This window comes from Stylophora pistillata, chromosome 7 (assembly GCF_964205215.1).
Source record: "Stylophora pistillata chromosome 7, jaStyPist1.2, whole genome shotgun sequence".
NCBI classification, from domain to species: Eukaryota; Metazoa; Cnidaria; class Anthozoa; order Scleractinia; family Pocilloporidae; genus Stylophora; species Stylophora pistillata.
This window is the reverse complement of record NC_142525.1, coordinates 7,025,001-7,050,444: the sequence shown is the minus strand read 5'-3', so window position 1 is coordinate 7,050,444 and position 25,444 is coordinate 7,025,001. Positions and strand designations below refer to the sequence as shown.

At 36.5% G+C, this 25,444-nt stretch overlaps 3 protein-coding genes across 6 annotated transcripts in view; 2 read left to right on the top strand and 1 right to left on the bottom strand.

Moving 5' to 3' along the window:
* The window catches only part of LOC111347548 (uncharacterized), a 65,212-nt gene that overhangs the window by 12,247 nt on the left and 27,521 nt on the right, over positions 1 to 25,444 (top strand). For 2 of the 3 annotated variants that reach the window (XM_088727318.1, XM_088727316.1), the window contains exons 8-12: positions 2,823 to 3,542; positions 4,832 to 5,482; positions 21,188 to 21,376; positions 21,940 to 22,035; positions 22,168 to 22,458. In XM_088727318.1, the coding sequence (XP_088583444.1) occupies positions 2,823 to 3,542; positions 4,832 to 5,482; positions 21,188 to 21,376; positions 21,940 to 22,035; positions 22,168 to 22,458 (1,947 nt within the window). The remainder of the gene's footprint in view (positions 1 to 2,822; positions 3,543 to 4,831; positions 5,483 to 21,187; positions 21,377 to 21,939; positions 22,036 to 22,167; positions 22,459 to 25,444) is intronic. The other variant, XM_088727317.1, reaches the window with a different exon arrangement.
* Positions 6,412 to 14,140, bottom strand: LOC148726415 (sterile alpha motif domain-containing protein 3-like). The gene is made up of 8 exons (XM_088727369.1): positions 13,842 to 14,140; positions 13,033 to 13,255; positions 11,087 to 11,305; positions 10,793 to 10,883; positions 9,654 to 10,013; positions 9,126 to 9,333; positions 8,352 to 8,446; positions 6,412 to 7,621 (listed from the first exon to the last, which is right to left on the bottom strand). The coding sequence occupies exons 1-8, from the start codon at positions 13,924 to 13,926 to the stop codon at positions 7,298 to 7,300; spliced, it is 1,605 nt and encodes a 534-aa protein (XP_088583495.1). The 5' UTR covers positions 13,927 to 14,140; the 3' UTR covers positions 6,412 to 7,297.
* Positions 14,205 to 20,132, top strand: LOC111325090 (uncharacterized). Of its 2 annotated transcripts, none has more exons than XM_088727349.1 (9): positions 14,205 to 14,979; positions 15,168 to 15,317; positions 15,971 to 16,145; positions 16,882 to 17,039; positions 17,172 to 17,345; positions 17,563 to 17,932; positions 18,098 to 18,353; positions 19,078 to 19,271; positions 19,554 to 20,132. In XM_088727349.1, exons 1-9 carry the CDS (start codon positions 14,392 to 14,394, stop codon positions 19,973 to 19,975), a joined length of 2,487 nt encoding a protein of 828 aa, XP_088583475.1. In that variant the 5' UTR covers positions 14,205 to 14,391; the 3' UTR covers positions 19,976 to 20,132. The 2 variants fall into 2 exon arrangements, with proteins under 2 accessions (XP_088583475.1, XP_088583474.1); XM_088727348.1 differs by having other exon boundaries at positions 18,095 to 18,353.

Genomic DNA, 25,444 nt, shown 5'->3' with positions numbered 1-25,444 from the left:
GTCCCACAGGGCTCTGTGCTTGGCCCATTGTTATTTTTGCTATAATTATGTTAATGATATCTATAATGCTTCTGAGAAATTTAAATTTCATTTGTTTGCTGATGACACCAATCTCTTGTATGGCGATAAAAATCTTAAGACTAGCCTGTTCTACTTGCGGGCAGTGTCAATTATGTAAGGTTTTTCTTTTTCTTTCTTTTTTTTTTTTTTGAGTAATATTTATCATTGTAACCCCCCATCCTAATGCGAAATAAATTGTTGTTGTTGCTAAGCTTATATATTTAACCTTACTATTTAAGTTGCTTCTGTCAGTATCCTTATCCAATTCACTGTTGTTCACGAACATTCTTGATTTTTTCAGCAAGGTGTTCGTCTCAGCATCATAGTTTGTTGTTAAATCGGCCTTCACAGTTTTGCCAGTATTTTCGTAGTTTGAACTCACATATGGCACATTTGTTATCTTGTGAGAACAATTATGAACTTTCCACATTATTTTGGTTAGCTTTCAAGCTATGAAGTTCGTGGGTCGGCCCATTCCGAAAACACTCCACATCATTTAGTGTGGGCCTTCCACGAACGGCATGTGCGTTTTCATGTGGGATGAGCGTATAAGACAGGAATCTTTACAAAGCGGTCTTCACAAAACACAGCATTCTGTAAATTACGTTGTTTACGAAGAGCGAGCTCACATTAACACTAGTTGTCCCACTCTCATCCCCAGTTTGCACGGTTTACGCAAGGAACGCCTGGGAACATGACCCCCCTTTTGGCAACCAATTAAAAGGGCTTGCATTTTTAGACTCGGGCTTTCCTACGGAAGCCCGAGTAATTAGGTTAGTTTTGGGCCACATTTAAACTTTGCGTCTTGATTTTTAGTATGATTAATACAGGAGAATATTCTTTGTATGGGAATTTACTTTCCCCAATTATTCTCCAGTCATGCACGTTTTGTGTTTTCTGTGATTTTCTTTTGCTTGTATTAGCATGACAAAGTATTATGGTATGCTTGGCCAATTAATAATGTCATAACACACATTTAATCACACGTGAAAGTATACACAATTTTCTTTTGATTGTACATCGGAATGTGCCAAAGCCGGTGGCTTATATGGTGTAGGTCATGTGGAAGATAAGAATGTGCTGCTAGTTACACCCTAAGTTAATTCACGCAAAACTTCTAGAACAATCATTACTTTTAAAGCTAAGAAAATTGACTATAAATTCAGGCAAAACTTTAAGAACAATCATTACTTTTAAAGCTAAGAAAATTGACTATAAGCGAAAAAGGAATTACAACAAAAAACATGAAACTAGAATTAAATTAGTGGTAGCCTAAATAAGTTAACAACCTCATCCTGACGTGACGGAGAGCTATGACATGCAAATTTAAAATCAAAGAAATCGCGAACACAGCTCAAAATTCAATTTCACCCATACTTTGTCCATTGGTTGGCTTTAGTCCAATACATATGACAGCAACGTTCGTTTGTAAAAATTCTCCCTTGTATAGGAGAAATCTAATTGAAACAGCTTACGGCATTTTCATTAACAAAACCTTCAAAATTGGCATAATTCGTGGCGCTGTCGAGTCAGTTCATCGCAAGTCTTGAATTAGTTTCACATTAATCCTAATCTTCTGATACTTTTGCAATTGATTGGCAGCAGAACCAACTCTAACCTTTCCTTAAAAATAAAATATGATTTTTTTTTCAAGTGCACCTACAGATGCTCTAAAATGGATTGGTTAGTACTTCAAACAAATGTGCCAAAAAATGCTCGCGGTACGTAATGAAACCGACCACGAAGTCGCCTGAGCCATGTTCAAGGATAGCTTCAACTTTCTACTGTTTTATTTCCCTGGGATCTTTGGTATATGTACAACAAGACATTCCTGAAGTAGGCCAATTTTCAATATCCGCCATTTTGAAGTATAAACACTTCAGAGATATCCGCCATCGCACACATGTTTGCGGTGTAAAGTTTCCAGTGTGAAGCTCCTCTGAATTCTTAAGCAAAGCAAAATCAATGGAATAAGTCAAATATGCATCAGAGCAAAATGTAGAGGTTTACGTAACAGAAACGCGTCGAGAAACGTTTATGAAATCTGCTGACTCATCTCTCAAGCTCGTCTTTACATGTTTGGCTCGTCATGACGTGTGTTTCGTGCAAAGTTCTGCTTTGTCCTTTTCACATGCGACCTTTGCTGAGTAATTCGACCTCATGTTGGCAGTGTTTCCTATCAGAAAACTTTTTGGTGTGGCGCTGGCAGACATAAAAACACCAGATACTTTGCAACAATCGAGGAGCGTTCAACGGGTCTCGATCAGTTATCTGTTCTGTCACGCAATCAAATAACAGGCATCATCGAAGCCGTGACTGCATTCTTTTTAATGTTAGGAGAAGTAAGTTGTAAAAAGACCCACGTATTAATTGCGTGCAAAGAATGAACCCAAATTTTTTTTTTTTAAACAGTGGCATTCTAAAGTTGAATGTTATAGTCTCAAAGATTTGCTTTTTGCTTCACGTGCTCAGGTAGGCAACCTATCTCTCAAGAAGGCTCAAGTATATTACGTAATCAGCAACATTCCCAATTATTCAGACGTGGACACGTAATTGGGTTTTTTGGCAGTTCGAATTCAAACAAAAATAACTCATCGTGAAGCAACTTCCTTTCCATCTATACCCAATTATTTTCTTACCATTACAGTGTACCATAAAAGGCCACACTTTATCGTCTTTGGTGTTAAATTCATGACAGCTTTGTTACAGTTGATGTTTTGTAATGTCACCAACAATAATTCAGTTAAACCATATCCTTACAGGAGACAATCTCCTCATGGCTTCTGCCACTCCATCATATCCTTCTACCAAAGAAACCTCTAATTATGCTCAACTGTGTCGCCTTCTTGTCGATGTTGGATCATGTGTGTTAAGGGAGATCTTTGACAGGATATGTCCACCAGGACACCTTCAGACTGTTCTGACTGATGCTACAAATCGTGCAAAATTGCAAACACTGCGAAAGAAAAGAGTCCTGAGTACCTCCCAGTGGGGGAAACTGTATCCTGCTGTGAAATCATCAGTTTCCTCAATAAACTTTGAAAGCTCCCTGCTGATACTTCTTCTGAGGAACATTTGGGGTCTGACTCTCCCTGCCTCTGGCCAGGATGACCTTCCTCTGGTAACAGACACCACTCCAGCAGCTGACATCACTCGCATCAAGATCCTCAGAGACAGAGTTTACAGCCATGTTACCAGTGGTTCAGTTGATGATGCAACCTTCAGTTCCTACTGGAATGACATCAAAGACACCTTTCAGCGTATTGGAGGGGCCCGCTATCAGGATACCATCAATGATCTTGAAATTGATTGTATGGATGCCGATCTTGAAGAACATTACCAAGAGCTTTTGAGAGAGTGGCTGAAGGATGAAGACTGCATCAGAGACAAATCACATGAAGATGAAGTGGTAAAAGAGGCCAAAAAGGAAGATGACCTGGTGGATTCCATTGAAATATCTGAACAAAGTTTAGGGAAGGAAGGTTTGTTTGACTTACTTTTGTTGATTTCAAGTCTTTTTTAATAATATTAGATATGGTGGATTGTGAAATAAAAATAATTACTCCCAAAATTTCTGTCTGTAAAGTCACAGCAACATGTATATGTAAGTGAATTTTTTTGTTTTTTTTCTCTTCATGATGGGAAGTTACATAAAAGATTCATAACTCAGATATAACTTTGGACTGAGAATGATGAATTTGAAGTGTGATTATTTGAGTTAAAGATGATGTTACTCAGTGAATGACACAGACATGCATACTAGGAGAAAAAAGGGAATACTTGGAGTTCTTGTTTCCTTGAGTATGCCAGTGAAATGTTTCTACTGTTTTATCAGTTATAGTGTGGGCATAAACTGTTTTATGCAGGCCTAGGGTCAAGGGCTCATTGATGTACTATTCATAACTCAGGTTTTCTTTTGCTTTTCTACGTTGTCTTTGATTTAATTTGGGTCAGCTAACAACTTGTAATGGATGAATGGAAAAAACTGAAAAGTCCATTCATTTTCAGAGACAGTACTAGTACCTTTCGGAAGTTGCACTGAAATGGCTTCCTCGTAAAATACTTCTTTACATCTAAATTATTATGCGGAAATGCCGTTAAAAGGCAGAACTAGGTAGAATAAATTAAGACATCCTGAAATTAATTTATGTCGAAATAGTTCTATGGAAGTTCAAAATTTGAAATAAAGAAGTGGAAACCCAAGATTTACCTCCATTTGTCTCATTTCGCCTTTCAAAACAAGAAATTCGTGGAACACAGTGACATCGTGTTTGGTCTTTTTCTTGGTGTTTTCATTTTCCTCTCCGTGTTTGAACTCTTCTACTGATGAATCTAGGTTCTGGAAACGGTTAGTCTGATTGGAAGCCAATTCTTTCTAAAGAAAAATGTGCCTAAGCTCTTAGAAATGTGCTATTTATCAGTCAAGAGGAGCGGCGAGCAAGCGGCACGGTTTTTGTTCAGTAGTGAAAATAATGATATAGCCAATCAAAGCGTCGATACGTCATTTTTCACTGGTGAAAAAAATCGTCTGACCAATCAGCTGGCTCCTCTAGCGTGAAGAGACTATTTTAATCTCGATGCTTTTTGGCGCGTAAATCTCGGTATGTATAAAATAAACTTTTATCCATGGTCAAGGACTCATTGATACCTTTATATTATTGATAACTGGTTTTCTATTCTCTTTCTACGTCGTCTTTAATTTCATGTGGATCAGCCAATAACTTGTAATGAATGAATGGAAAAATATTAAAACTCCATTCTTTGTTTTCAGAGACACTACTAGTGTCGGGGGAGAATAGATCAGCACAGAATAGTAAAGCCAGCCCACCAAAGCTCAGTGTTGCACTTCCACTGATGAGTGATCTTCCAGACACCTTTTCTGATTGGAGCAAATATGTCAAACTCCCTGTTGATATTCTGTTATTAACAGTGGAGGACTGTGAGTTCTTAAGCTGTTTTGCCTACCTGAAAGAGCCCTTTAAGAGTTACCACAAGAGTATTGGCTTTGCGTACTTCGGGTGCATGGGTGATGATCAAGGAAAGAAAATGAAAATCGCATTGATGAGGAGCTCTTTCAACCCTTGGGGCTCTTTCTCTGTGACAAAAGATGCCATCTTACTGTTGAGACCCAAGGCTATTATTTCTGTTGGTGCCTGCATTGGTTTGAACAGCAGAGAGGCTAAGCTAGGAGATGTGGTTGTTTCAGCAAAGCTGATAACAGCTGCACACAAAACTCCCATCAGCAGAGATATGAGTAACCTGATCAAACATGTGGCTGATGGGTGGAAGGCACCTTTACAAAATGCTGATGAATATAATGCCAAAGTGCACTGTGATGGAGTGGTTCTAAGTATCTCAGAGGCAAACAAGGACATGATTGGCCAACATCCTGAGGCAATTGCAGTTGAAATTGAAGATGCAGGTGAGAATCATAATAATTAGAATAGTTGATGAGTCAAGTATCTGCACGTGTAGCAATTGTTTTGAAAAGCTGTGCTCTGGAATTGTTGTTGCTGGCCCAAGAAATAGTGTATATCACACAGTATGCCAACTTTGCAGGAATTATATTTTGTATTTTTAGTGACTTTGTGTTAGGCTAGAATAGGGCAGGAAGGTGTTTTTAGCATTTGTAAATATATGTGAAAGTCATATATTTGAACTGCAGTTAAAGAATGAGTATGAGAGCGATCTTTGCAGTAACAAACACCACTTAAGCAGTAGTCGGGTTCAAATCCTGTGCATACCTGAATTTTTTCAGGCCTAATTTTCACTACTGCTTAAGTAGTGTTTTTTACTGCGAAGATCACTCTCATACTTAAAGATGTTTTTATCATTGAAGGTGACTCAGATGTTTTCTAATTAATTGAATTTATTGTTTTCTATCAGGATGTCCTAAATTGTCAAGATTTTGTCATGAAAGTATAATTTTATTGTGACATAGTTTTGAGCTTGAGATTAATATTATCACAGCCCCAGTTGTCAACCCTTGAATTCCCATGATTGACCAAGACTGAATTTCTCCTTACAACATCAATACAATATCAAGCAGACATCAAGTAATGAGAATAGAAAAATATCAACCAAGGGGTTATTACATCATACACCGCTAAAAAAGTTGAGTGATTCCAACTCAATATAACGAGTTCAACTTGCATCCAGAATAACTCTTTATATTGAGTTGGATTAACTATCTATATTGAGTAAAACTAACTCATTGGAGTAAGTTAGGACAACTCAAAAAGAGTTAGAAGTACTCAAATAATGAGTTAACTCTACTCAAAACATGAGTGGGTTTTTCTCAAAAATGAGTACAGACAACTCTGATAATGTGTTCAGTAAACTCATACGAAATGCATCCAGATTGACTCTTTATTTTGAGTTAAACTTCACTTCACTCAAAAAAATGAGTTAGCTTACTCTCACAATGAGTTACCTCCATGGCATAAAACTGTTCAGATTGGTTAACATCAATGTTATTAGAAGAGGTATATCAAGCTAAATAAATAAAAGCAAGTGTCACTAGAAATCATGAAGCTATATTAAATTTGCAAAACGAATAATTTTTTGTTTGCTAAAATTCTGAAGATATGCATGTAAAATGTAAAATTATAAAAATTGTCCACTCTTCCATGAATGTAAAATGGTCTAACATTATTTAGCAATAAATAGTAACAATTTTTAAGAAATCCTTAATTTAAAGAGTGCATGCAATGAAATGTATTTAAGGGAATACTGAATCACACGAATTTAGTGTGAGCACTCAAATAATCATAAATAATCTTTAATTTTGGATAAGCTGTAATAGGTTTTGAAAGAAAAGATTGAATGATAATCTAAACATTGATCACATGATGCAGGCATTCAAACAAGGGCAAAATACACTGTAAGCAATATTTTAATATATTTTACAAATCACTATCAAGCAATTGAAATCTACAGAGTAAATTACCATACATAGTCTAGAGCCATCTTTAAATAAGTGCAATTCCTTTGATGCAGGTATACCATTTCATTAATACCCCTAATCCATCTGAACAATATGCCCTACAAGGGAACAGTACTTTTTCAAATAGCTTTGGACCATTTATTGTAATTCACTCCCTAGATTTCATTTGCCCAATAATTTACGAAATAAATCAATATATTGTGTACAGGTATATGCAATTGGTTGAATATCAACCACACATGAAGTATAATTAAGTTATCATTCAATTGAAGTAATTATAAAATCACATTTTCAGATCTTTGACATAGCATCAATGTCATTTACAAAATTAATTACTGTGGATGGTAGCTTCTTCCCATCCTGAAGTTGCAATATGCACTTTTGCAAGTACAAATAGAAGTTGTTGAGGCCACTTGGATAGTCATAAAGGAACACATAGTAACATGCCATCAAACAGACTGTGGCCTCCAACAGAGTGGTGTTTGTTGAGCTGCATAGCACTTGCTGATCTGCTATTATATAGATAGCGTCGGGGGAACTTAGCTGCCCTTTAAATACAATTCTTGGAAAAGGCTTGTTGGAAATCTTCACGATCTCATCAATATCTTCATCTTCCTACAAAAAAAGTAAAACTCCAGAGTCAATAATTATTGTGTTTGAAAACAATATTTGTTTTTTTAAAAAAAATACAGCTTGTCAAATTTATTGACGAGAATTTCTTGAATCTATTGCTTCTGTCAATCAATGATAATCAGTCGGTGCCTTTTATATTTTTGACTAGCTGCAATGAAAAACCAAATTGTTTCCAAATGTGCAACTAATGAGTTCGCAGAATTTCGGGAACCACTATAACCAATGTGATTTCTGGCACCTCCTTTTTGACTGGCAATATGATAGGTCATAATTAATGTTCGAATTATATTAGACTGCTAGCTATCATATGAATAATAATTTAGCTGTAAAATCTGTTATGTTATCTATGACTTTTTTTTCTTGTCACTTTGTGTGGTGCAATTTTTTTGCCAAAAACTCGTGCGTAGGGCTACCATTAAATGCTGATTATCTCAAAAAGAGTTCTGGACACCAATTTTTTCTTTTCAGATTTGAAATAAAGCATTAAATTTTACTTCGGAAAATTGTAGTTTCAAAAAAAGTTTAACATTATTTCCAAAAGTAGCCAGTCACCTTAACAAGCTGTATGTACCGATATGTTCAATAATGAAATTGTTGGAATTGAGTGGCACCCAAATCCTAAAATAATGTAATCTTGTCAATCAAATAGAGATGCTAGAACCATTAATTTTAACTATTCTTTCAGAAATAAATATAATTTGATGATACTTACAAATACGAAATGGACAAAGTCATCTGTTGAAATAAGGCCAGACTTTGGCAGAAGAAGGTATGGCAGTACTGCCATGGCCACTTCAGCTTGTTCCTCTAGAAATAATTGAAAGATTTAGATTGATTTCACTACAATTAGGGTATTTACACTGGACCAGGTTCATCAAAACTGGCTTAGTTTTAATCTTTGCACTGTTTTTTACTTAATTGTATGATGCCCTTTAATATTTGTGATCCAAAGTAATATAGAGGTTTACTGCACTGCACTGTGTTAACACTGAATAAATTTTAGTAAAGCGACGGTATTTTTTTAAGCCTTCCGGTGCAAGAAAAAATACAGCTCAGGAGTAAGATTGTCCAGGGTAACACACAAACTAGCAGTGTAGTAAATTGTTTATAATATGATATGAAGACATCAGATACCCAAAAATTTGAAAAAAATATTAAAACGTTTGAAAGGACAGACCTTTCGAGCATGTGCTGTTGCTGCACTTGAAAATGGGTTGTAATAGACCTACTTGACTATACAAATTGCCCATTTCAGACCATGTGATGTTTACATGTTGTTCTCTGTAGAATTGTATCTAGAATCTTTACATGTTCACATGAATGGACGAATTAATATCAGAAAAACAAAGAAACTATTCTCCAGAGACGATATTGTAAACATCACATTGTCTGAAATGGGCAATTTGCATTTGATTCTGATTAGGTCTATACACGGGAAAAGCACGAGCTCGCATGATAAGATATTGTTTTCTTTTATATTTCTTACCAATTGTTGGTTCTGATTCATCTTCGTTCATGTCATCATCATCATCCTCCAGGAGGTGCAGGAATGTTTGGATTTCTTCTTTTGATTTACTCTTATTTTTTGTCTTTCCTAGTTTTACAATCGGGTCAGTGACTTGCTGAAAATTAGACCTGAATGAATCCACCACACTTGAATTTAGACCCAAAATTCTTTCAAATTCAGCCAGTATCTAAGGAACAAAGGTTTGAATAGCATCAATAATAATTCCTATATTTCTGTTAACATATGAAGTAAGAGAGGACATTCACATCTTGCAAGCATAGGATGTCTGCATATCACCCAACACACCCAGAATTGCCCAGTTACTCACGGCAGCAAATTGTGCTGACCTGACAGAACAACCAGACTGCCAATCACCCTAATGTGGGGGTAGTTTTATTAAACTCATCCTTCTTCTACACAACTTTCTTGTTGAAAGACACAGAGAAAACACAATTAGATTGCTCATACTCATAGTTCACAAGGACAACAATATATAGCTTAACATACCTGTTCAAACTTAAATAGAGTAGGGTAGTGTTCTTTTATTTCCTTGATGCTCATATTGTCATTCATTAGTCTCCGTCTGCTGGGGAAAGTCAGTGACATTCGTTTGCTTATCTTTGCCCAATCTGGAGACCTTTTTTCAAATTCACTCTTCATAAAATCTTTATGTCGTTGTAGAGACACCTCATCCTCACCCTCTGGAAAGGGTGGCTCCCAGTTTATGGCTCCTCTGCGAAGCTTAGCTTTCACACACTCTTTGGAGCTCTCTTTGGGCTTTCTTTTCCTGAGGATTACTTCCGGGTCATCTTTAATAGACTTTCTCTCATTACGGAACTTTTCGTATAGACTAGCGTACCAGGAATCCTGGAAATAGTATTCAAATCAATTATCTCTGATGTAATAGATGATTTGCATTTATATGACATTTCAGTACTAGAATCCTCTGCACATATATTTTTTCTTTTTCAGATTTTGAATCTCTTTTGTATCTCCTTTTTTGATCTCCTAGTATTCGCAAAAGCTACTCAAGGAGTAATAAATCAAAATAAAAAAAACTATGTGCCAGCATTCTAGTAGCTGTAGTATTATTTTCATGCCATAATTCAACAGGGTTCCCACTCTTATGAAAAAGTTAAATTCCCTGACCAAAACCAAAACCAATTTTTCCATCACCCAATGGCACACTTCTAGTTAGTCATTGTTATGAAGGACACCACGAATATTTGGGAAATTTCATTTGGAAACATAATCACCAAGAAGATGTTGCAAAGATGAAAGAAAAATTCCCTATTTTGATAAATTGCAAATTTCCCTGACCAAAATCAAAATTCCCCGACCTTGAAAAAAATGCCAAATTCTCTGACTGTGGGAGTCAATGTTCAAATTACCTTTTTATTAGATCATTGAATCAGTCAGCAATTTGGAAAACTCTGGATAGGTCATGAAAAAACATGTAATAAGCTAAAATGCAAGGTCACATATGGTTTGCATTTTTTACTAGTGAACATGATCAACCTTTAAGGCCTCGATATGAAAACTTTTTTGAGGGATATGTAGCAAACTTTTTCATGTTTTCATATAACAGCATCAGATATCAACATATCATTTGTTTCAAAACCTTAGAGTACTTATTCGGTACTTACATATCCAGTACCAATTGAGGTATCTTTCAGGAAGGGATACTTCTGGACTATTAGTTCACAAATAGATGTGAGTTGATGTTTGGTGGGATACCTACAATTCACAAACCAAAAAATAAAATGAAATGTACAATAATTAGTAACCTAATACCAGTACCTTCTTCTTCAACATAAGATCTCATTGATGAAAATACAATAAGCCAATTTTAGCATTTCCCTACACCACAATAAAATGTATTCCTGATGGCTTTTCATCAATCAAAAAGTGGTAAACATATATCAAACAAGTATACTTACAAAGTGTAGCGGGCAAAATGATCGTATATTGAGCCTATGAACTCTCTTCTAAACTTCTTATTGATGTTCTGCTTCTCCTTGCTTGCCAGTGTTCTAGTAACATCCAGTCGGAAACTGGTTGGAAGTGTTAACACTCTTGGCCAAAGCATTTTTGCATTTAGCACTATATTGTCATCAGGGCAGGGACTGCTAACTTTGTTATCAAATTCCAGCCTCTTTCTGTATGAATAGTAAAATATAGCTGTAGATAATGGATGTCCCTAAAGACAGAAAGGAATGGATCAAAATAGACTTTTTATTTAACAAACATGACATCTTGAAGCAAAACAATTATATCATTTCAATGACACCTGAACACCTTATCAATGGCTGATATGTATAATGGCATAAAACATTACTCCAAGTAAGATGGAAACAAATTCAAACAAATCAGATTGAAGTCATCTAAAAAAGTAAATCAGACTTTCATAAGATCCATTAGAATTGCTAAAATCTCTGATGATGTACATCTGGTTTGAAAGGGCATTAAACTTTTTTTTGCTAATTCTTTTATGGGTTTGTATTTAGTAAATTTATATATACTGGCAAAAACAATTCCCAGAGAATATATGTCACTCTTAACAGATTGGGGATGAGTTCCCTCAATGAGTTCAGGGGCAATTTGCATGTGCTCTTTGCGGTAGCGATCCTTCTCCGCAGCAGTAAGAACTTTAATCTTCCCTTCACTTATCAGTGTGGCCTTACTAAAATCTATTAAGATAGGTGTGATAACATTTACAGGTGATACAGAAACAACAATGTTGTCAGTTTTTATATCATTGTGGAGCACTCCCATAGTATGTAAATAGCAAATACTATCAGTAATCTGGAAACTTAAATGAAGCCAATACTCTGGACCATTTACATAAGATTTAATATGTTCTTCATCCTTATGTAAAAGTTCTCTTAGTGTCAAGGCCTTAAACGATCCATTACCATAAAATTCTGCGACTATGAAATAAGGCTTCTGCATTGTGTTTACCCCAAATATAATGGGGAGATTTATGTGACAACATTTGTCCAAAAATGAAGCTTCCCTTTGAACTTCCTTAACACTAGATGACCCTAAATACTTGACTGCAACTGGTGTGGATCTAAATTTTTTTAAGCACACAGTTCCAAATCTGCCACTACTTAGGTTATCATCTGGTCCAAGATCTTCTAGCATTGTTGGTTGGATTTGCAAAAGCTCCCTAGAAGTATTATTTTTCATATTATTCCTTGCACATCCCTGGAATACACATTTAGTTGTTTTTAGTTTCTCTTTTTCCTTTCTGAAGCTCTCCACATCTCGAAGTACTTTTCTTTCGTTTTCTTTTCTACTCCTATTGCTTCATGCAGATTCTGATTTTTCTGTTTTAGATCACTCATCAGCAATTCAAGTCCCGTTTTTGACTTTTGTCTTTCTTCCCTTTTCCTTTTGTTGCGAGCAAGCCTTTGTCTTCTCTTAGCCGTCAAGGAATGAGTTCTTTTCCTTTTTCTGAAATTTTAATAAGTATAAATTCATTTCTGTCCTCTTTGATGAGCGCTATTAAATATAGCACTCAAAAGAGATACTGGTAAAAGGTGCTTACAAAACACCTTACACAGCAACCATGTTGGCACAAAACAAATTTATACTGTCCTTATGTATCTTACAAAACAGTCTCTACTTACAAGCGAATGTATACTCAATTGAGTAAAGTAATGGTAAAAGGCAGTTAAACTACCTTACACAAAAGCAGAGGCTCAGCACTGATTGTAAGATCTAAGGCTATAAACCGACCGCACCTTTTATTTTTTTAAACTATTGTTTTGCAAAAATAGTTATAAAAACAAAGTTATCAAGGTTGTTGAAGCAAGTCATAGAAATAATGATCCAGTATTATAATGTAGCACAATATTATACCATAACTTAAGATTCAAACCTTGCTTTTACTTCTGTATCAGCTGGAATTCTGTCTTGTACTTCCATTTCTTCATTGGCAATTGGGGTACCCTCTTCAACTACATCAATACTCTCGGGCCTGGAGGTTTTTTTCAAAGATTCAAGTTGCTTGATAAACTTCATTCTAGGGCCGACAACAAGTATCAGTTGCACTAACGCATTCTCCGTTAAGCATTGCATTGCTTCGCCATCGATTTCGTTCTCTTATGAAAGAAAAGAGAGCAATTGGAATCAATATGAAAGAATGTGGGGTAAAGCTTGATAGTTTTGTACTTAGGTATTAGGCAAGACCTATCTATGTGTGCTTAGCACGGCATAGCATGAATGGTACCGAAGTTCCCGCCAAAACCAAGAATCTTTGCATTGGAACAAAACCAAGAATCTTTGCATTGGAAAGAGATCAACCAAATCTCCTCGTAATATTTAATCACCAAAACCTGAGTTTGATTTTTGGTTTTACTGTTCATCTGGATTCCTTATGAATTAGTTTTTTTTTATTCAAAATGGCACCGATTTGCAATACAACGGGTAATGCTCTCTAGATCCTACCAGAGTGTGTACATGGTCGTACATGGTACGGATAGCGCGAAGTTCAAGGAAAATAACCTTGGAAAATAAAGAAATCCTCACAAAAATAAACTAAAATAATACATGATTTATCGTCGTATTATATCTCTACCTAAAATTCAGATCTAAGCATGTACTGAAGGACAACAAATGAGCTTTGTACGAATAAACTTGAAATTCAGGTTAACCTAATATTGTACAAATTCTCTAGTTATAGCTTACCTTCAAAGGTAGAAGCGTGGGACGAAAACCCATTTTGTATCATCCACTGCTTAACCTCGTCCACAGACTTCGGGAAACTTGCCATCTTTTTGAAAACGCTAAAGAGCTCACTTGACTATTGCAATGCAAAGAGTTGGACTACGTGGGAGAAAGCATTCATGGAGAACAAGAGTTTTATCTCGTACATTCGCGCCCTTTTTTTTGATTGGTAGCCACTATCACATGGTCATGTTCATCACATCGAGGTTAAATTTTAGCGCCAAAACAACAGGAAACTCAAATTGGAAAATATTCATTCATACAATATATCCTAAATAAAGATGGCTAAAATAATATCTACGTTGTAATGAAATATATTATAAATATTTTTATAAGAAAAGAGTTGATTTGTCTCAAACTTTGTCCTACTACCATTCCAATCTCGTTCCCAGAGCCTGCGTTTCTACTGGTCAGCACCCAGACATTCGTTTAAGAGCCATTGAATTAGGGTCTTTCTGTGTTCTCCTTCATCAGCGCGTCGTTGTTTATCGAAGGTTTTCCGTATATCCAAATGCATAGTTGTCCATACTGTACTAGTTTTCTTGGTAGAAGCTTCAAAAAGTTATTACATCATATCAAATTTATTCACAGTCATGAACCAAACTTTAGCATCACATGCAGACAATGCGGCCAGTCATTTCGAAAATTCAATTCGTTCAAATCCCATATCCAGAGAGAAGAGAAGAAGAATGCACTGTTAAATTTTGCGAACGTAAGTGAGCAAGGCGATGAAGACGTAGAAGATGAAAACTCTGATGAAGAAGATGGAGAAGACAACGATTCAAATGAAGACACAAACTACGTCGACGATGTGACAAGATTCTTGGCACTGTTTATTTTAAAAACCAAAGAAGAAAATCAACTAAGCCAACAGACAGTCAATGCTATTCTTGACAATACAGGAGACCTAGTGGACAGTAGCTTAGTGGAAATGAAAAACAAAGTGGTGGCATGCCTTCAAAGCAGTGGAATAGAAATTGCTGATGTTGAGGGCCTATCTGGGGTACTTGATGAGCCAAGTATCTTCTCCCAAGCAAAACAACGTTTGCAGAATGAATACCAACAGATGAAGTACTTTGTTGAGAATTTTAACTTTGTGGTAAGTCCTTAGCTTATGTCCAGGCTTTAATAGATGTGATTAGAAGATATGGGACAAATTAATGTATTTTATCACTTGTGTTAACTTGCTTTAAAGTCATCTTAATTAGCCTTCTTATAAACACATGCATTACCAAAATAATATAAATATATTGATTATTATGCTGATATGAGTTTTAATATATATAGGAGCCACAGGAAGTCATCCTCAATCAATATGCTGAATATCGCTATCTGCAAGGCAAGCAAAAACTCTGCCTGGTCAAGGAAACATTTCATTACATCTCGATACTGAAAACCCTACAATCTTTGCTCAATCAGGCAGATGTTTTATGTGAGGTAAGCATCCTATTTGATGTATGTAGAACAGGGAATATAACAGGAACTGCAGAGATGGGTAGGGTTAGGTTTGCATTTTCTGATGTTAGCGCCCCCCCTTCCCCCCCCCCCCCACACACACACTTGTTAGGATGCTGTGCAGTCCCTGTATAGAGCAGCTTTCGTATGACTGTGAAAAGTTCAGTGCCGTGAACGTGTCGTGTCGTAACGTAGGATTTTAATTGGCTGGATTTTCTTTTTGCGCGATGTGATTGGCTAAGCAGTGCCGTGTCCGCGTAGTGACAGTGTTCGTGCAGTGTTTCGTGCCATGTTTCTTGCATTTGATTGGACGAGGAGTGCGTGTCTTGCAGTGACCGTGATGTTTTCTAGATTTTTAATTGGCTGACTCCTTCCCATGACAGTGTTCATGCCGTGAACGTTTCACAGTCATACGAAAACTGCACTAATAGTTATATTGAAACACTTCAGTTTATGGGTTACATGTTTTTATGGAGGAACTTGGGTGTGGTGATTTGGAAAACTCTTAGTTTTTGTGACAATTTAGATATCATTTTGAAGTTGACAATATTGAATCAATACCATTATTTTACATGACAGTCCCTCTAATAACAAATTACTTGTGGCACATTTTAATAATTTGGGTACTTTTGTAGGTTATGAATGGTCATTCCTCAAATGATGGAATTCTAAGAGACTATTGTGATGGTGAACAGTACAAAATGCATGCTCTTTTTGGACAACCTGGTAATGCACTACTTCTTCATTGTTACTATGATGATTTTCAAGTAACAAACCCGCTTGGATCAAAGACAAAAAAACATAAAATAGGTATGCTTTTCAATCATGTATTTACATGCATGTAAACTATTACGTGTTTTGTTAGGTTGCTGTTAGCATTAATAATTATCATGAACATTATTATTTATTGACTGACAATCTTTTGTTTTTTTGTGATGTGTGTTTCAAAGGAAAAGTCATCTCCTGTTTTTGTGTGTGTGTGTGTGCTTGTTGATGGTGTGTTTGCAGATGATGAAAAAACAAACTACAACCAAACTATCCACAAGATATTAATTGCATGTTTGTCATGTTTAAACAATATCTGGCAGGGAAATTTTGAGAAATCTCTAAAAACTGATCTTTTGGGGATATCCTATTCACTTATGAATGTTTATGAGGTTTGACATGCAACATCCACCATCCTAAATGTCAATCCTGTTCAATATCAAAATATTGAATGCGTACATGCAATGAGAGTAAGTTCCCTCAAATGTGCAGTGTAAAATAAGTGCAAATGTAAGGTCTGGTTCATACGACGTGCTTCTGTTGTGCTGCACAATAGCACATTTGTGTTGACCCAAACTAAAGAAGGTTCAGCCTTGATTCATACGTCATACCTAGTATGTTGAGCCAAATACCTTAAACATAAATAGGTGGTAAAAACAGTCAGCAGAATTAAAGCAGAATTGAAAAATATCAAAGGAAAACATTGTTTGAGGTATGCATTTGGTTTGGCACAACATGTTATGACTATTGCCATTGAAATTGATTTTTTTATGAACATCAGGAGCCTTTTACTTCAATCTGGGAAATCTTAGTCCAGAATACCGTTCTGTTATCAACTCAATTCAGCTAATTGCTTTGTGCCGAGTACCGCTCATAAAAAAGTATGGAATGAATAGGATACTGCAGCCATTCATGCAAGACCTGCATCAACTAGAGGCAGTAAGTATATTGTAGCATACACTTAACTGTCACCTAAATGTAAGTTCAACCATATAAAAATAATTAAGTGCACATTGTCATTAATATTAATTTATAATTTAATTAAAAAATATGTATTTGTTTTCTTCCTAGGATAGAGGTGTAACATTTTGGATAGATGAACAAGAAAGAACATTCAGTGGTTCCATTGGACCTTATTCAAGTGACAATCTTGGGGCACATTCTCTTGGTGGTTTTCAGGAGAGCTTTTCTGGTCTAAGGATTTGTAGAATTTGTATGGCAACTAGAGAAGACACTAACACAAAGGTAGTAGTAGTAGTGTGCATGCATTTTTGGTCATTATTCAATGTGTCAAGTGTAAAAGATTATTTACCGGCATTCTAAATTTTGTTACAAATAAGTTTAGACTTTTGATCAGACCCTGTGTCAATAGTGTTAATATGAGTCTACACTTCAAAGTTCATGGATTTGAGATGAATATACTATTATACAACTCATATTGTGAATGTCACATTGATATTAGTTTACAGAAGCAGATTTTCAAATTAGAACAAGAGCAATCCATGACAGACATTGCCGGCTTGTAGAAAATGATGCAAATCTAGAAGCAACTTATGGGGTAAAAACAAGAAGTGTTCTCAACCAGTCCCGTTACTTCCACATTACTGATGGACTTGTTCTTGATGTCATGCATGACCAACTTGAGGGAGTGCTGCCCCTAGAAGTCAAGATTCTGTTACAGAAGTACATTCAAGAGGAAAATTATTTCACACTTGAAATTGTGAATGACAGATTAGAAAGATTGTGGTATCCTCAATCTGATGCTAGCAATAAACCAATTCCTATAAAGCCGCAGTCATTGGCAAACAATTCAATGAGGATTTCACAGTCAGGTTAGGAGAATGATGTTTTGCAATGGCTGAGTTACATATTACTATTATATATTATGTTATATTTTAAAAAGAAAAAGAAATATACAAAAAATATATATAAAAGGCTTTGTTGTATACTAAAAGTACATGATAATTTCATATTCTTTTTCTTTCTTTCACCAGCAGCTCGGATGTGGTGCCTGGCAAGAATGTTTCCTATACTTATAGGAGACTTGATTCCACAAAATGATGAGCACTGGGAAAACTTTTTGCGACTACTGAAAATTGAAGAAATTGTTTTTGCTCCTAAAGCAACACCACAGGTGGCTGCATATCTTGGAGTTCTCATAGAGGAGTACCTAGAGGACTATGTCAACCTCAATGACCGGCTTCCAATCCCAAAGCAGCATTACATGGTGCATTACCCAAATCAAATTATCAAGTATGTCTTTTTATATTGAAATTGTAAGCATTGTACATTTTGTACTACTGGGGGTTAGGGGAAGGGTATTACCACTTTATCCACCTTTCATAACTTTACATACCCTTTCAATATATGTATTATTAGCCCACTCAGACTTCATCATGCTGATTATTTAAGTTTTCTGAAACTTGCAGTGCAGCTTATACATGGGTATATAATGCAGTATTACTTATAGTTTTATGTGATGTTTAATGAATGAGCAATAATGTCTTATCAGGTTTAGAAGCATGAGGTGCAGCCGAGTGTTTTTAGACCTCATAATTATAAGATTTTGGTTCCACTGGAGCCACCATACATGGACTTTCATACTTCAATAGATATTTGACGTCACAGGCATGTGCGAGTAGCTCTAAAAGAAACTCCCACATGCTCAATATTCTATACATGGCAATCTGGAATTTTAGGGTGTGATGAGACCTTGATGAGGCTCTAAGTCTTCATCTAAACATGGACATATACTTCCTCTCAGATAAAGTCATCTGTCTTAGTGTTCTTTATATAAAGAATACTAATGAAGGTAATTTTTTTTATATAAAGGTTCATCTAAAAGATGGACTTAAAGGGGGACATTATCGAGTATAAAGGTCCATGCATGTAATATGTATGGTGTATCCAGTTGGCCCAAAGGCTTATGAATTATTAATGAGTTTTTGAATAATATCTAGTAATCTTCCATTTACAGAAATGGTCCCCTAGTAAGAAACTGGGCCATGAGGTTCGAGGCCAAACATAACTACTTTAAAAAGCTGGTAGACAACGTCAACAATTTCAAAAATATCACCTATTCCTTGGCTATGAGGCATCAAGCCCTTCAGACTTATCGAATGCAAAGTTCACAAGGCAACTATTTGAGAGTGTCTTTGGAAATTGGACCTGGTAAGGGAGCCATCATTAATTACTGGGGGGGAGGGCCAGTAAAATTTCTAAACCTTCATCCCAAGAAATCTTGTCCTCCCCAAATCAAAGCCTTGTCCCTCTCCCTAAATGCTGGTCCAAAATTTTTTGGCCCTTCCCAAATCAAAGCCCCCTAAACTTACCAGCCCTCCCCCAGTAATTAATGACCTAAGCATTAAATTAATTTAACCCCATGTTCAATGTCATTGGCTAAATCATGAGAGTTTCCTTTAATATATATATATATTTTATATAACTTTTTAGCTGTTGGAAGGGTAACAACTGTTCAAGAAGCAGGAGTAGAAGATGAGCTGCAAGAGGCAGACCCCCAAACTAAAGGCGACAGTTCACTGACACGCACATCCTGGGTTAAAGTTTATGGAACCAAATACGTAAAGGGCGATGTTATTGTAATTGACTACCACCATGGCTTTCCAATTTTGGGAAAGATCCAAAAGGTTTTGGTTGTTGAGAGACACATAGTTTGGTTTCAGTACCTTAAAATAAATGTTACTGAATTTGTCTGTCATTTAAATGCTTTTAAAGTTCAGCAACTGAACGAAATAAGATATATTAAGCAATCTGAGCTTCTAGATTATTACCCCCTTGGTCTCGTTAAGGGATTTGGTTGCTATGCCAACCAAGTCTTCGTGACATTGAAATACAGATTGGATCTTATGCAGTAATGATATTTTTGATTACATTTTGCTATATTGATGCATGTAAATAATACAGAAAAAATCATGATAAATAGTATATTGCAGAATAGAAAGTAAAGTTTCTTAAAATGGCTGCAAAAATATAAAGAAAAATTATTAAAAAGAATAATTACTTTTGTTTCAACTATGTTGTGGTGCTATTCATGCTCCATTTTTTCTGAGTAGAATTACTCAGAAACCAACTTGGATATCATAATGCGATTGAGTAATTTAACTCAACATTTTAGTTAGATTCTCTGAATTATCAAAGAGTTATTGGGTATTTCAATGATTTATGGGTGTTTTATTCATGTACTTTGGCCATTTTAGGGATGGATCGATTTGTAAAGGTTGTTTAATATTGTTCGAATTTGTGTCAATTGCTTGTGTACTATGTCTTGTCATAGTGCACGTGTTACTTTATACTGTTACATAATGTGTAGCAAATATAGCAAAAATATCCCAGCAGAAAGCATCCTTTGCTGGTAAAGCCCATCTCAAAATCATCCCTCATCCCTGTATTCCTTATGACAGACTCAACTTTTAGTTAATTTACTCAATACCGAGTAAATAAACTCACATATTGTGAGTTATATTACTTGACAAATTTTAGTAGAAATATTTGAGTAACTTAACTCAATATATTGAGTTAATTCCTGAGTTAACTCAAATTTTGAGTTAATCTAACTCATTTTGAATTAATCTAACTCATTTAAAAAAATGCTTTTTTTGCGGTGTATGTATCTAATACTGCAGTTCAAAATATATCCACTTCATATATTTCATTGTATCTCAAGGGGTTATTAGTTTATCCAAAACCAAATTCTCCTTACTAACCTCAGAAGAATTCTATTGCAGACAGTAAGGAGAATAACTATGTATTTAGGTCTTGGGAGTGAAAGAGTTAACTCTCAATAACAAAGGTTTTTCTTTTGAGAAATCTACAATGTTACTATTAAACAATGGGAAGCCTGACAAATAATTTTACAGTCTTGCTGTACATGTTTTTCTTAAATTACTGGTTGAGAAAATAAGTCTGGTACTAACCCCTGTTTGTGATGTGGGTGTTTACAAACAGCTAAAGTGTGAATCCTAGAGTGTGAATCCTAGTAAACTTCTTTTTGGAAAAATCGTCTGAAGGATGCAAAGAAAATTTGCTAAACAGATATAGGTATCACACAATGCCAATTTATTTTTCAGGAGTGTTTGCAGCAGCCCATAATTATAAGACAGAATGGGTGGTAGTCAAGGGCATTAAAGACTTTGCAAATGAAAGGCAGTCTTCAAGTGAGAAATGGAAACAAATTGCTTGTGTGATGGCAGCGTCTTTTGTGGCCAACATTTTGAGTGATCCAGTCATATTCCAAGATTGGCGTCACTATAATGCAGGTACATGGCTTCCTTTCTTAACCTTTGATCTTTCCATTTCCAGGAAGAGATCTGATTAAGATCTGTCTGTCTGTTTCCTATTTATTCAGTTAAAGTGTAGGAAAAGAAAATCAGGTTGCATACATTTCCCTCTTCTCTCAATTCCAAGGTTCCATGAGTTTAAAAAGGCCTCTTTGCTCTTTGAGGAGAAATTTGTGGGTGCAGTGGTGGATGTGACCACTGTGGCGAATGACAACTAATTCCATATCCCAGGGGAAAACTTGTATTACATATTGAGAGTGGGTTATATTACACAGCTAAAACATGGCCCGTAAATTAGCAAAATTGTTTTTAAGTGAGTTGACATAACATTAACTTTCAGGGACAATTTGGAATACATTAACATTTCTCAAACCCCCAGTAATTTACATCTATTTACCTGTTACTGCATTCACTTTTGCACTATGTTTGAATGTTAAATTCATCTGATACTATTTTCACAGAAATTAATCAATTGTTAAAGTGCCTTTATATCAGAAATGGTTCAAACTAAAAACATTTTATTTGTGAATTATTTCATCTAGGTACCAGTGAATTATTTCATCTAGGTACCAGTGAATTATTTCATCTAGGTACCAGTGAATTATTTCATCTAGGTACCAGTGAATCACGCAAACCAGGTAGGGTTAAGAACTTGTTTTCATGATTGGGAATGCTCTTCTTTTTCACGATTCATTTATAAAGTGAAACGGTAGTATTTTACTTTCAACAGAGAAAAAATTTTAAAGAATCATTCTAATAATTTCAAACAGGTTTACCTGAGAAACCAATCATCACGAATGCAGAAAGTGAAGTTGACAATGATCTCACTGTGACTTGGTCAGAAGCAGAGGCTAACAGCAGTAACTGCAGCATTAAATACCGTCTGGAATGGAGGAAAACCATGACAGGATCAACAGAACTGGTTCAACGGGGAAACATTGTGGAAACTCACTACAAGATCACTGGTCTTGATTATGATGCAGAGTATGAAGTGAAACTGTTTGCTGTCAACAAACAAGGAGACAGTGAGCCAGATGTCAGAACATTTAAGACAAAGAGTGGTATGTACCTTTATTCAAGACTTCTCACTTAACATTTGGCAGGGCTAAAAATTGACGGTCGCACGGTCGCCAGTGGCGAGTTAAAACTGACTAGGGCGACCAAAAGTTTAAGTTTGATCGCCCGATGGGCGACTACATGTACAATCTCGAAAAGCTGTAATGCAATGTAAATTATGAGAAGTACAAAGTTAAAAATAAAACCCAATATGTAGTTTAATCGGACTACCTTTCTCTTCGTTTTTTGCCTGGACTCTAACATCGTCCATTTTAGTAAATTTTTAGTTTTGAAGTGGAAATTCCGAGCCGTTTTCACCCGGGTGTTTTCACGAGCGATCCACATTCAAGGCGCCATTTTGGAATTGCCACGTGACTCTCCCCCAGACTTCCGTGCGGGATGGTTTCGAAACACATGTTTTTGCTTTTCGAACATACTTTTCGCCTAGATGTGAAAACAGAATGCAGACAAATATGTGGAAATTTGTTGAAGGTTGCGAGCCTCCACCACCCAAAAAGGCTACTTCTTTTTGGGATGGGCGACTAAGAATTCAAGTTAACTGGCCCAACTGGCCACCAAGCACTGGAGTTAATTTTTAGCCCTGATTTGGTAGAATTGCTTGAAATGAAATCAGTGAGTACTATTGGGTCCTAAATCCAGTAGTAACACTGCTTTTCATAAGACAAAGAATTCAGATCTTGTCTCTCGTATAGTTCCTCCCTTACAACCTATGCCCATGATCTCTTTGTAGCTTACCTTGTAGGTAGTGTCTCCTGTGTAGATCCTACCTGAAAATCCATACCTTGGATCTCCATGTTCAGCAACTTACAGATAGTATTCCCTGCATAGTTCTTACCATGCCTTGATATCCATATTCAGCATGCCTATAGATAGTATTCCCTTCATAGTTCTTACCATGCCTTAATATCCATATTCAGCATGCCTATGATTCATCCCTTGAATGAATTTTTACGCCTTGAATGAATTTTTACGGTTCAATAATCACACTTTACCTAGACTTTCAACAATTCCCGTGAGAGTAACTACGCGTGTCTCCTTCAGCCGTTACACAGAACAAAGAGCCGTCAATTTCAACAATCTGGCTATTATCAAGCCTAAGAGAAACAATGACGCCAGCAAAAACACCTTGCAATTCGTACCGTCAATAGCTGTGTCTAATGTAATGAGTTTGGCGCCAAAAATAGACGAACTTCGTATTTTTTTGAACACCCACAAGTTTCATCTTTGTTGTATAACGGAGACATGGCTGAAAGATTCTATTGATGACAGCGTAGTTGACGTTAGTGGCTACAACATTATACGCAAAGATAGGACCCACAGGCTACATGGGGGTGTGGCTCTATATGTAGAAGATTCCATCAAATTCTCAATTCTACGGGACTATGAGTTCCCTGACCCCGAGGGCCCTGAGGTTTTGTGGGCCAAGATCACGCCCAACCGATTGCCTCGGGGTTATAGCTGCCTTATCATTGGTACAGTATACCATCCTCCACCACCTGCCAAAGATGAGCCCCTCCTTGATTACATGATGGATTCTCTCTCTAGGATAGAGAGTGATATCCCTGGCGCAGGTATAATTCTCGCTGGCGACTGGAACAGGGCAAATGTTTCACCAGTTATTAAGCAGTTCCGCCTCACGCAAGTCGTCCATTTTCCAACAAGAGGGAATCGTACACTCGACAAAGTGTTAACTAATCTTACAGAACACTACGAGAAACCTTCTCCATTCCCGCCATTCGGACTATCCGATCATTGTACTGTTGGTTTGTTTCCAAAAATTAGATCGAAGGCCAATATTCCTGCATACAGAACGGTTACTACACGTGCTGTTAATGCTGAGTCCAAACAGGCTTTTGGTCGTTATATGACGGGGGTCGACTGGTCATTAATCGTCACTATAGATAGCATCCAAGAACAGTATGCTCACTTCAGTCACCTAATTCACATAGGGTTAGATTCTATCCTTCCCAAAAAGCGAGTTAAGTTCCACCGAAACGACGCACCATGGATTTCACCCAAACTCAAGGCACTTATAGCACACCGTCAAAGAGCATATTACCAAGACAACAAACCATTGTTCCACTACTACTGGAACAAAGTAAACAGGGAACGGAAGCTCTGCAAACGCTCTTATTACAACACTAAAGTCAGCGTTTTGACCGAAAACAATCCTAAAATGTGGTGGTCCGAATGTAGGCGGTTATGTGGAATGAACAAAACATCTACAAGTGTCGCAAATCAGCTCCTAGCAAGTAAACCAGCTACCTCAATCAACCTTAAGATCTTGGCTAATGAAATCAATACAGCTGTGCTGGAACCTCAAGCTTCGTTTGACCCACTTTTAGATAATATTGAAACTGTGAGCACTGAGGGTTTTAAAAATCCCATTATTTCACTGGAAGCTACCTTCAAATGCCTTAGTACGGTCATCTTCTCCAAAGCTGGGGGCCCAGATAATATCCCAAACTGGGTCTTGCGTGACTTCGCTCCTGAACTCGCTCAACCCCTTCGTTGTATCATCAATTCCTCTATTAGTCAAGGCACTTTACCGGACATTTGGAAATGTGCAAACATCACCCCTCTTCCCAAAACAAAGATAGTTGAGGATGCGGCGAAGGATTTGAGAGCTATTTCATTGACGCCAACGTTGTCCAAAATATCCGAACACTACGTCGTCCATGAACATGTGAAACCAGCACTTCTAAAACGCCTGGAACCCGATCAATTTGGGTGTATTCCAGGATCCTCCACTGCGCACGCATTAATAAATCTGATGCACAATTGGGCGAAAGCAACAGACGGAACGGGGAACACCGTGCGAATCTTTGCGTTGGACTATAGAAAAGCCTTCGATCTGATAGACCACAGCCTCTTGTTATCGAAACTCTCGACCTACAACATTAACCCTTACATCATTAATTGGATAATAGCCTTTCTTAAAGATAGGAAACAAAGGGTCAAACTTGCACA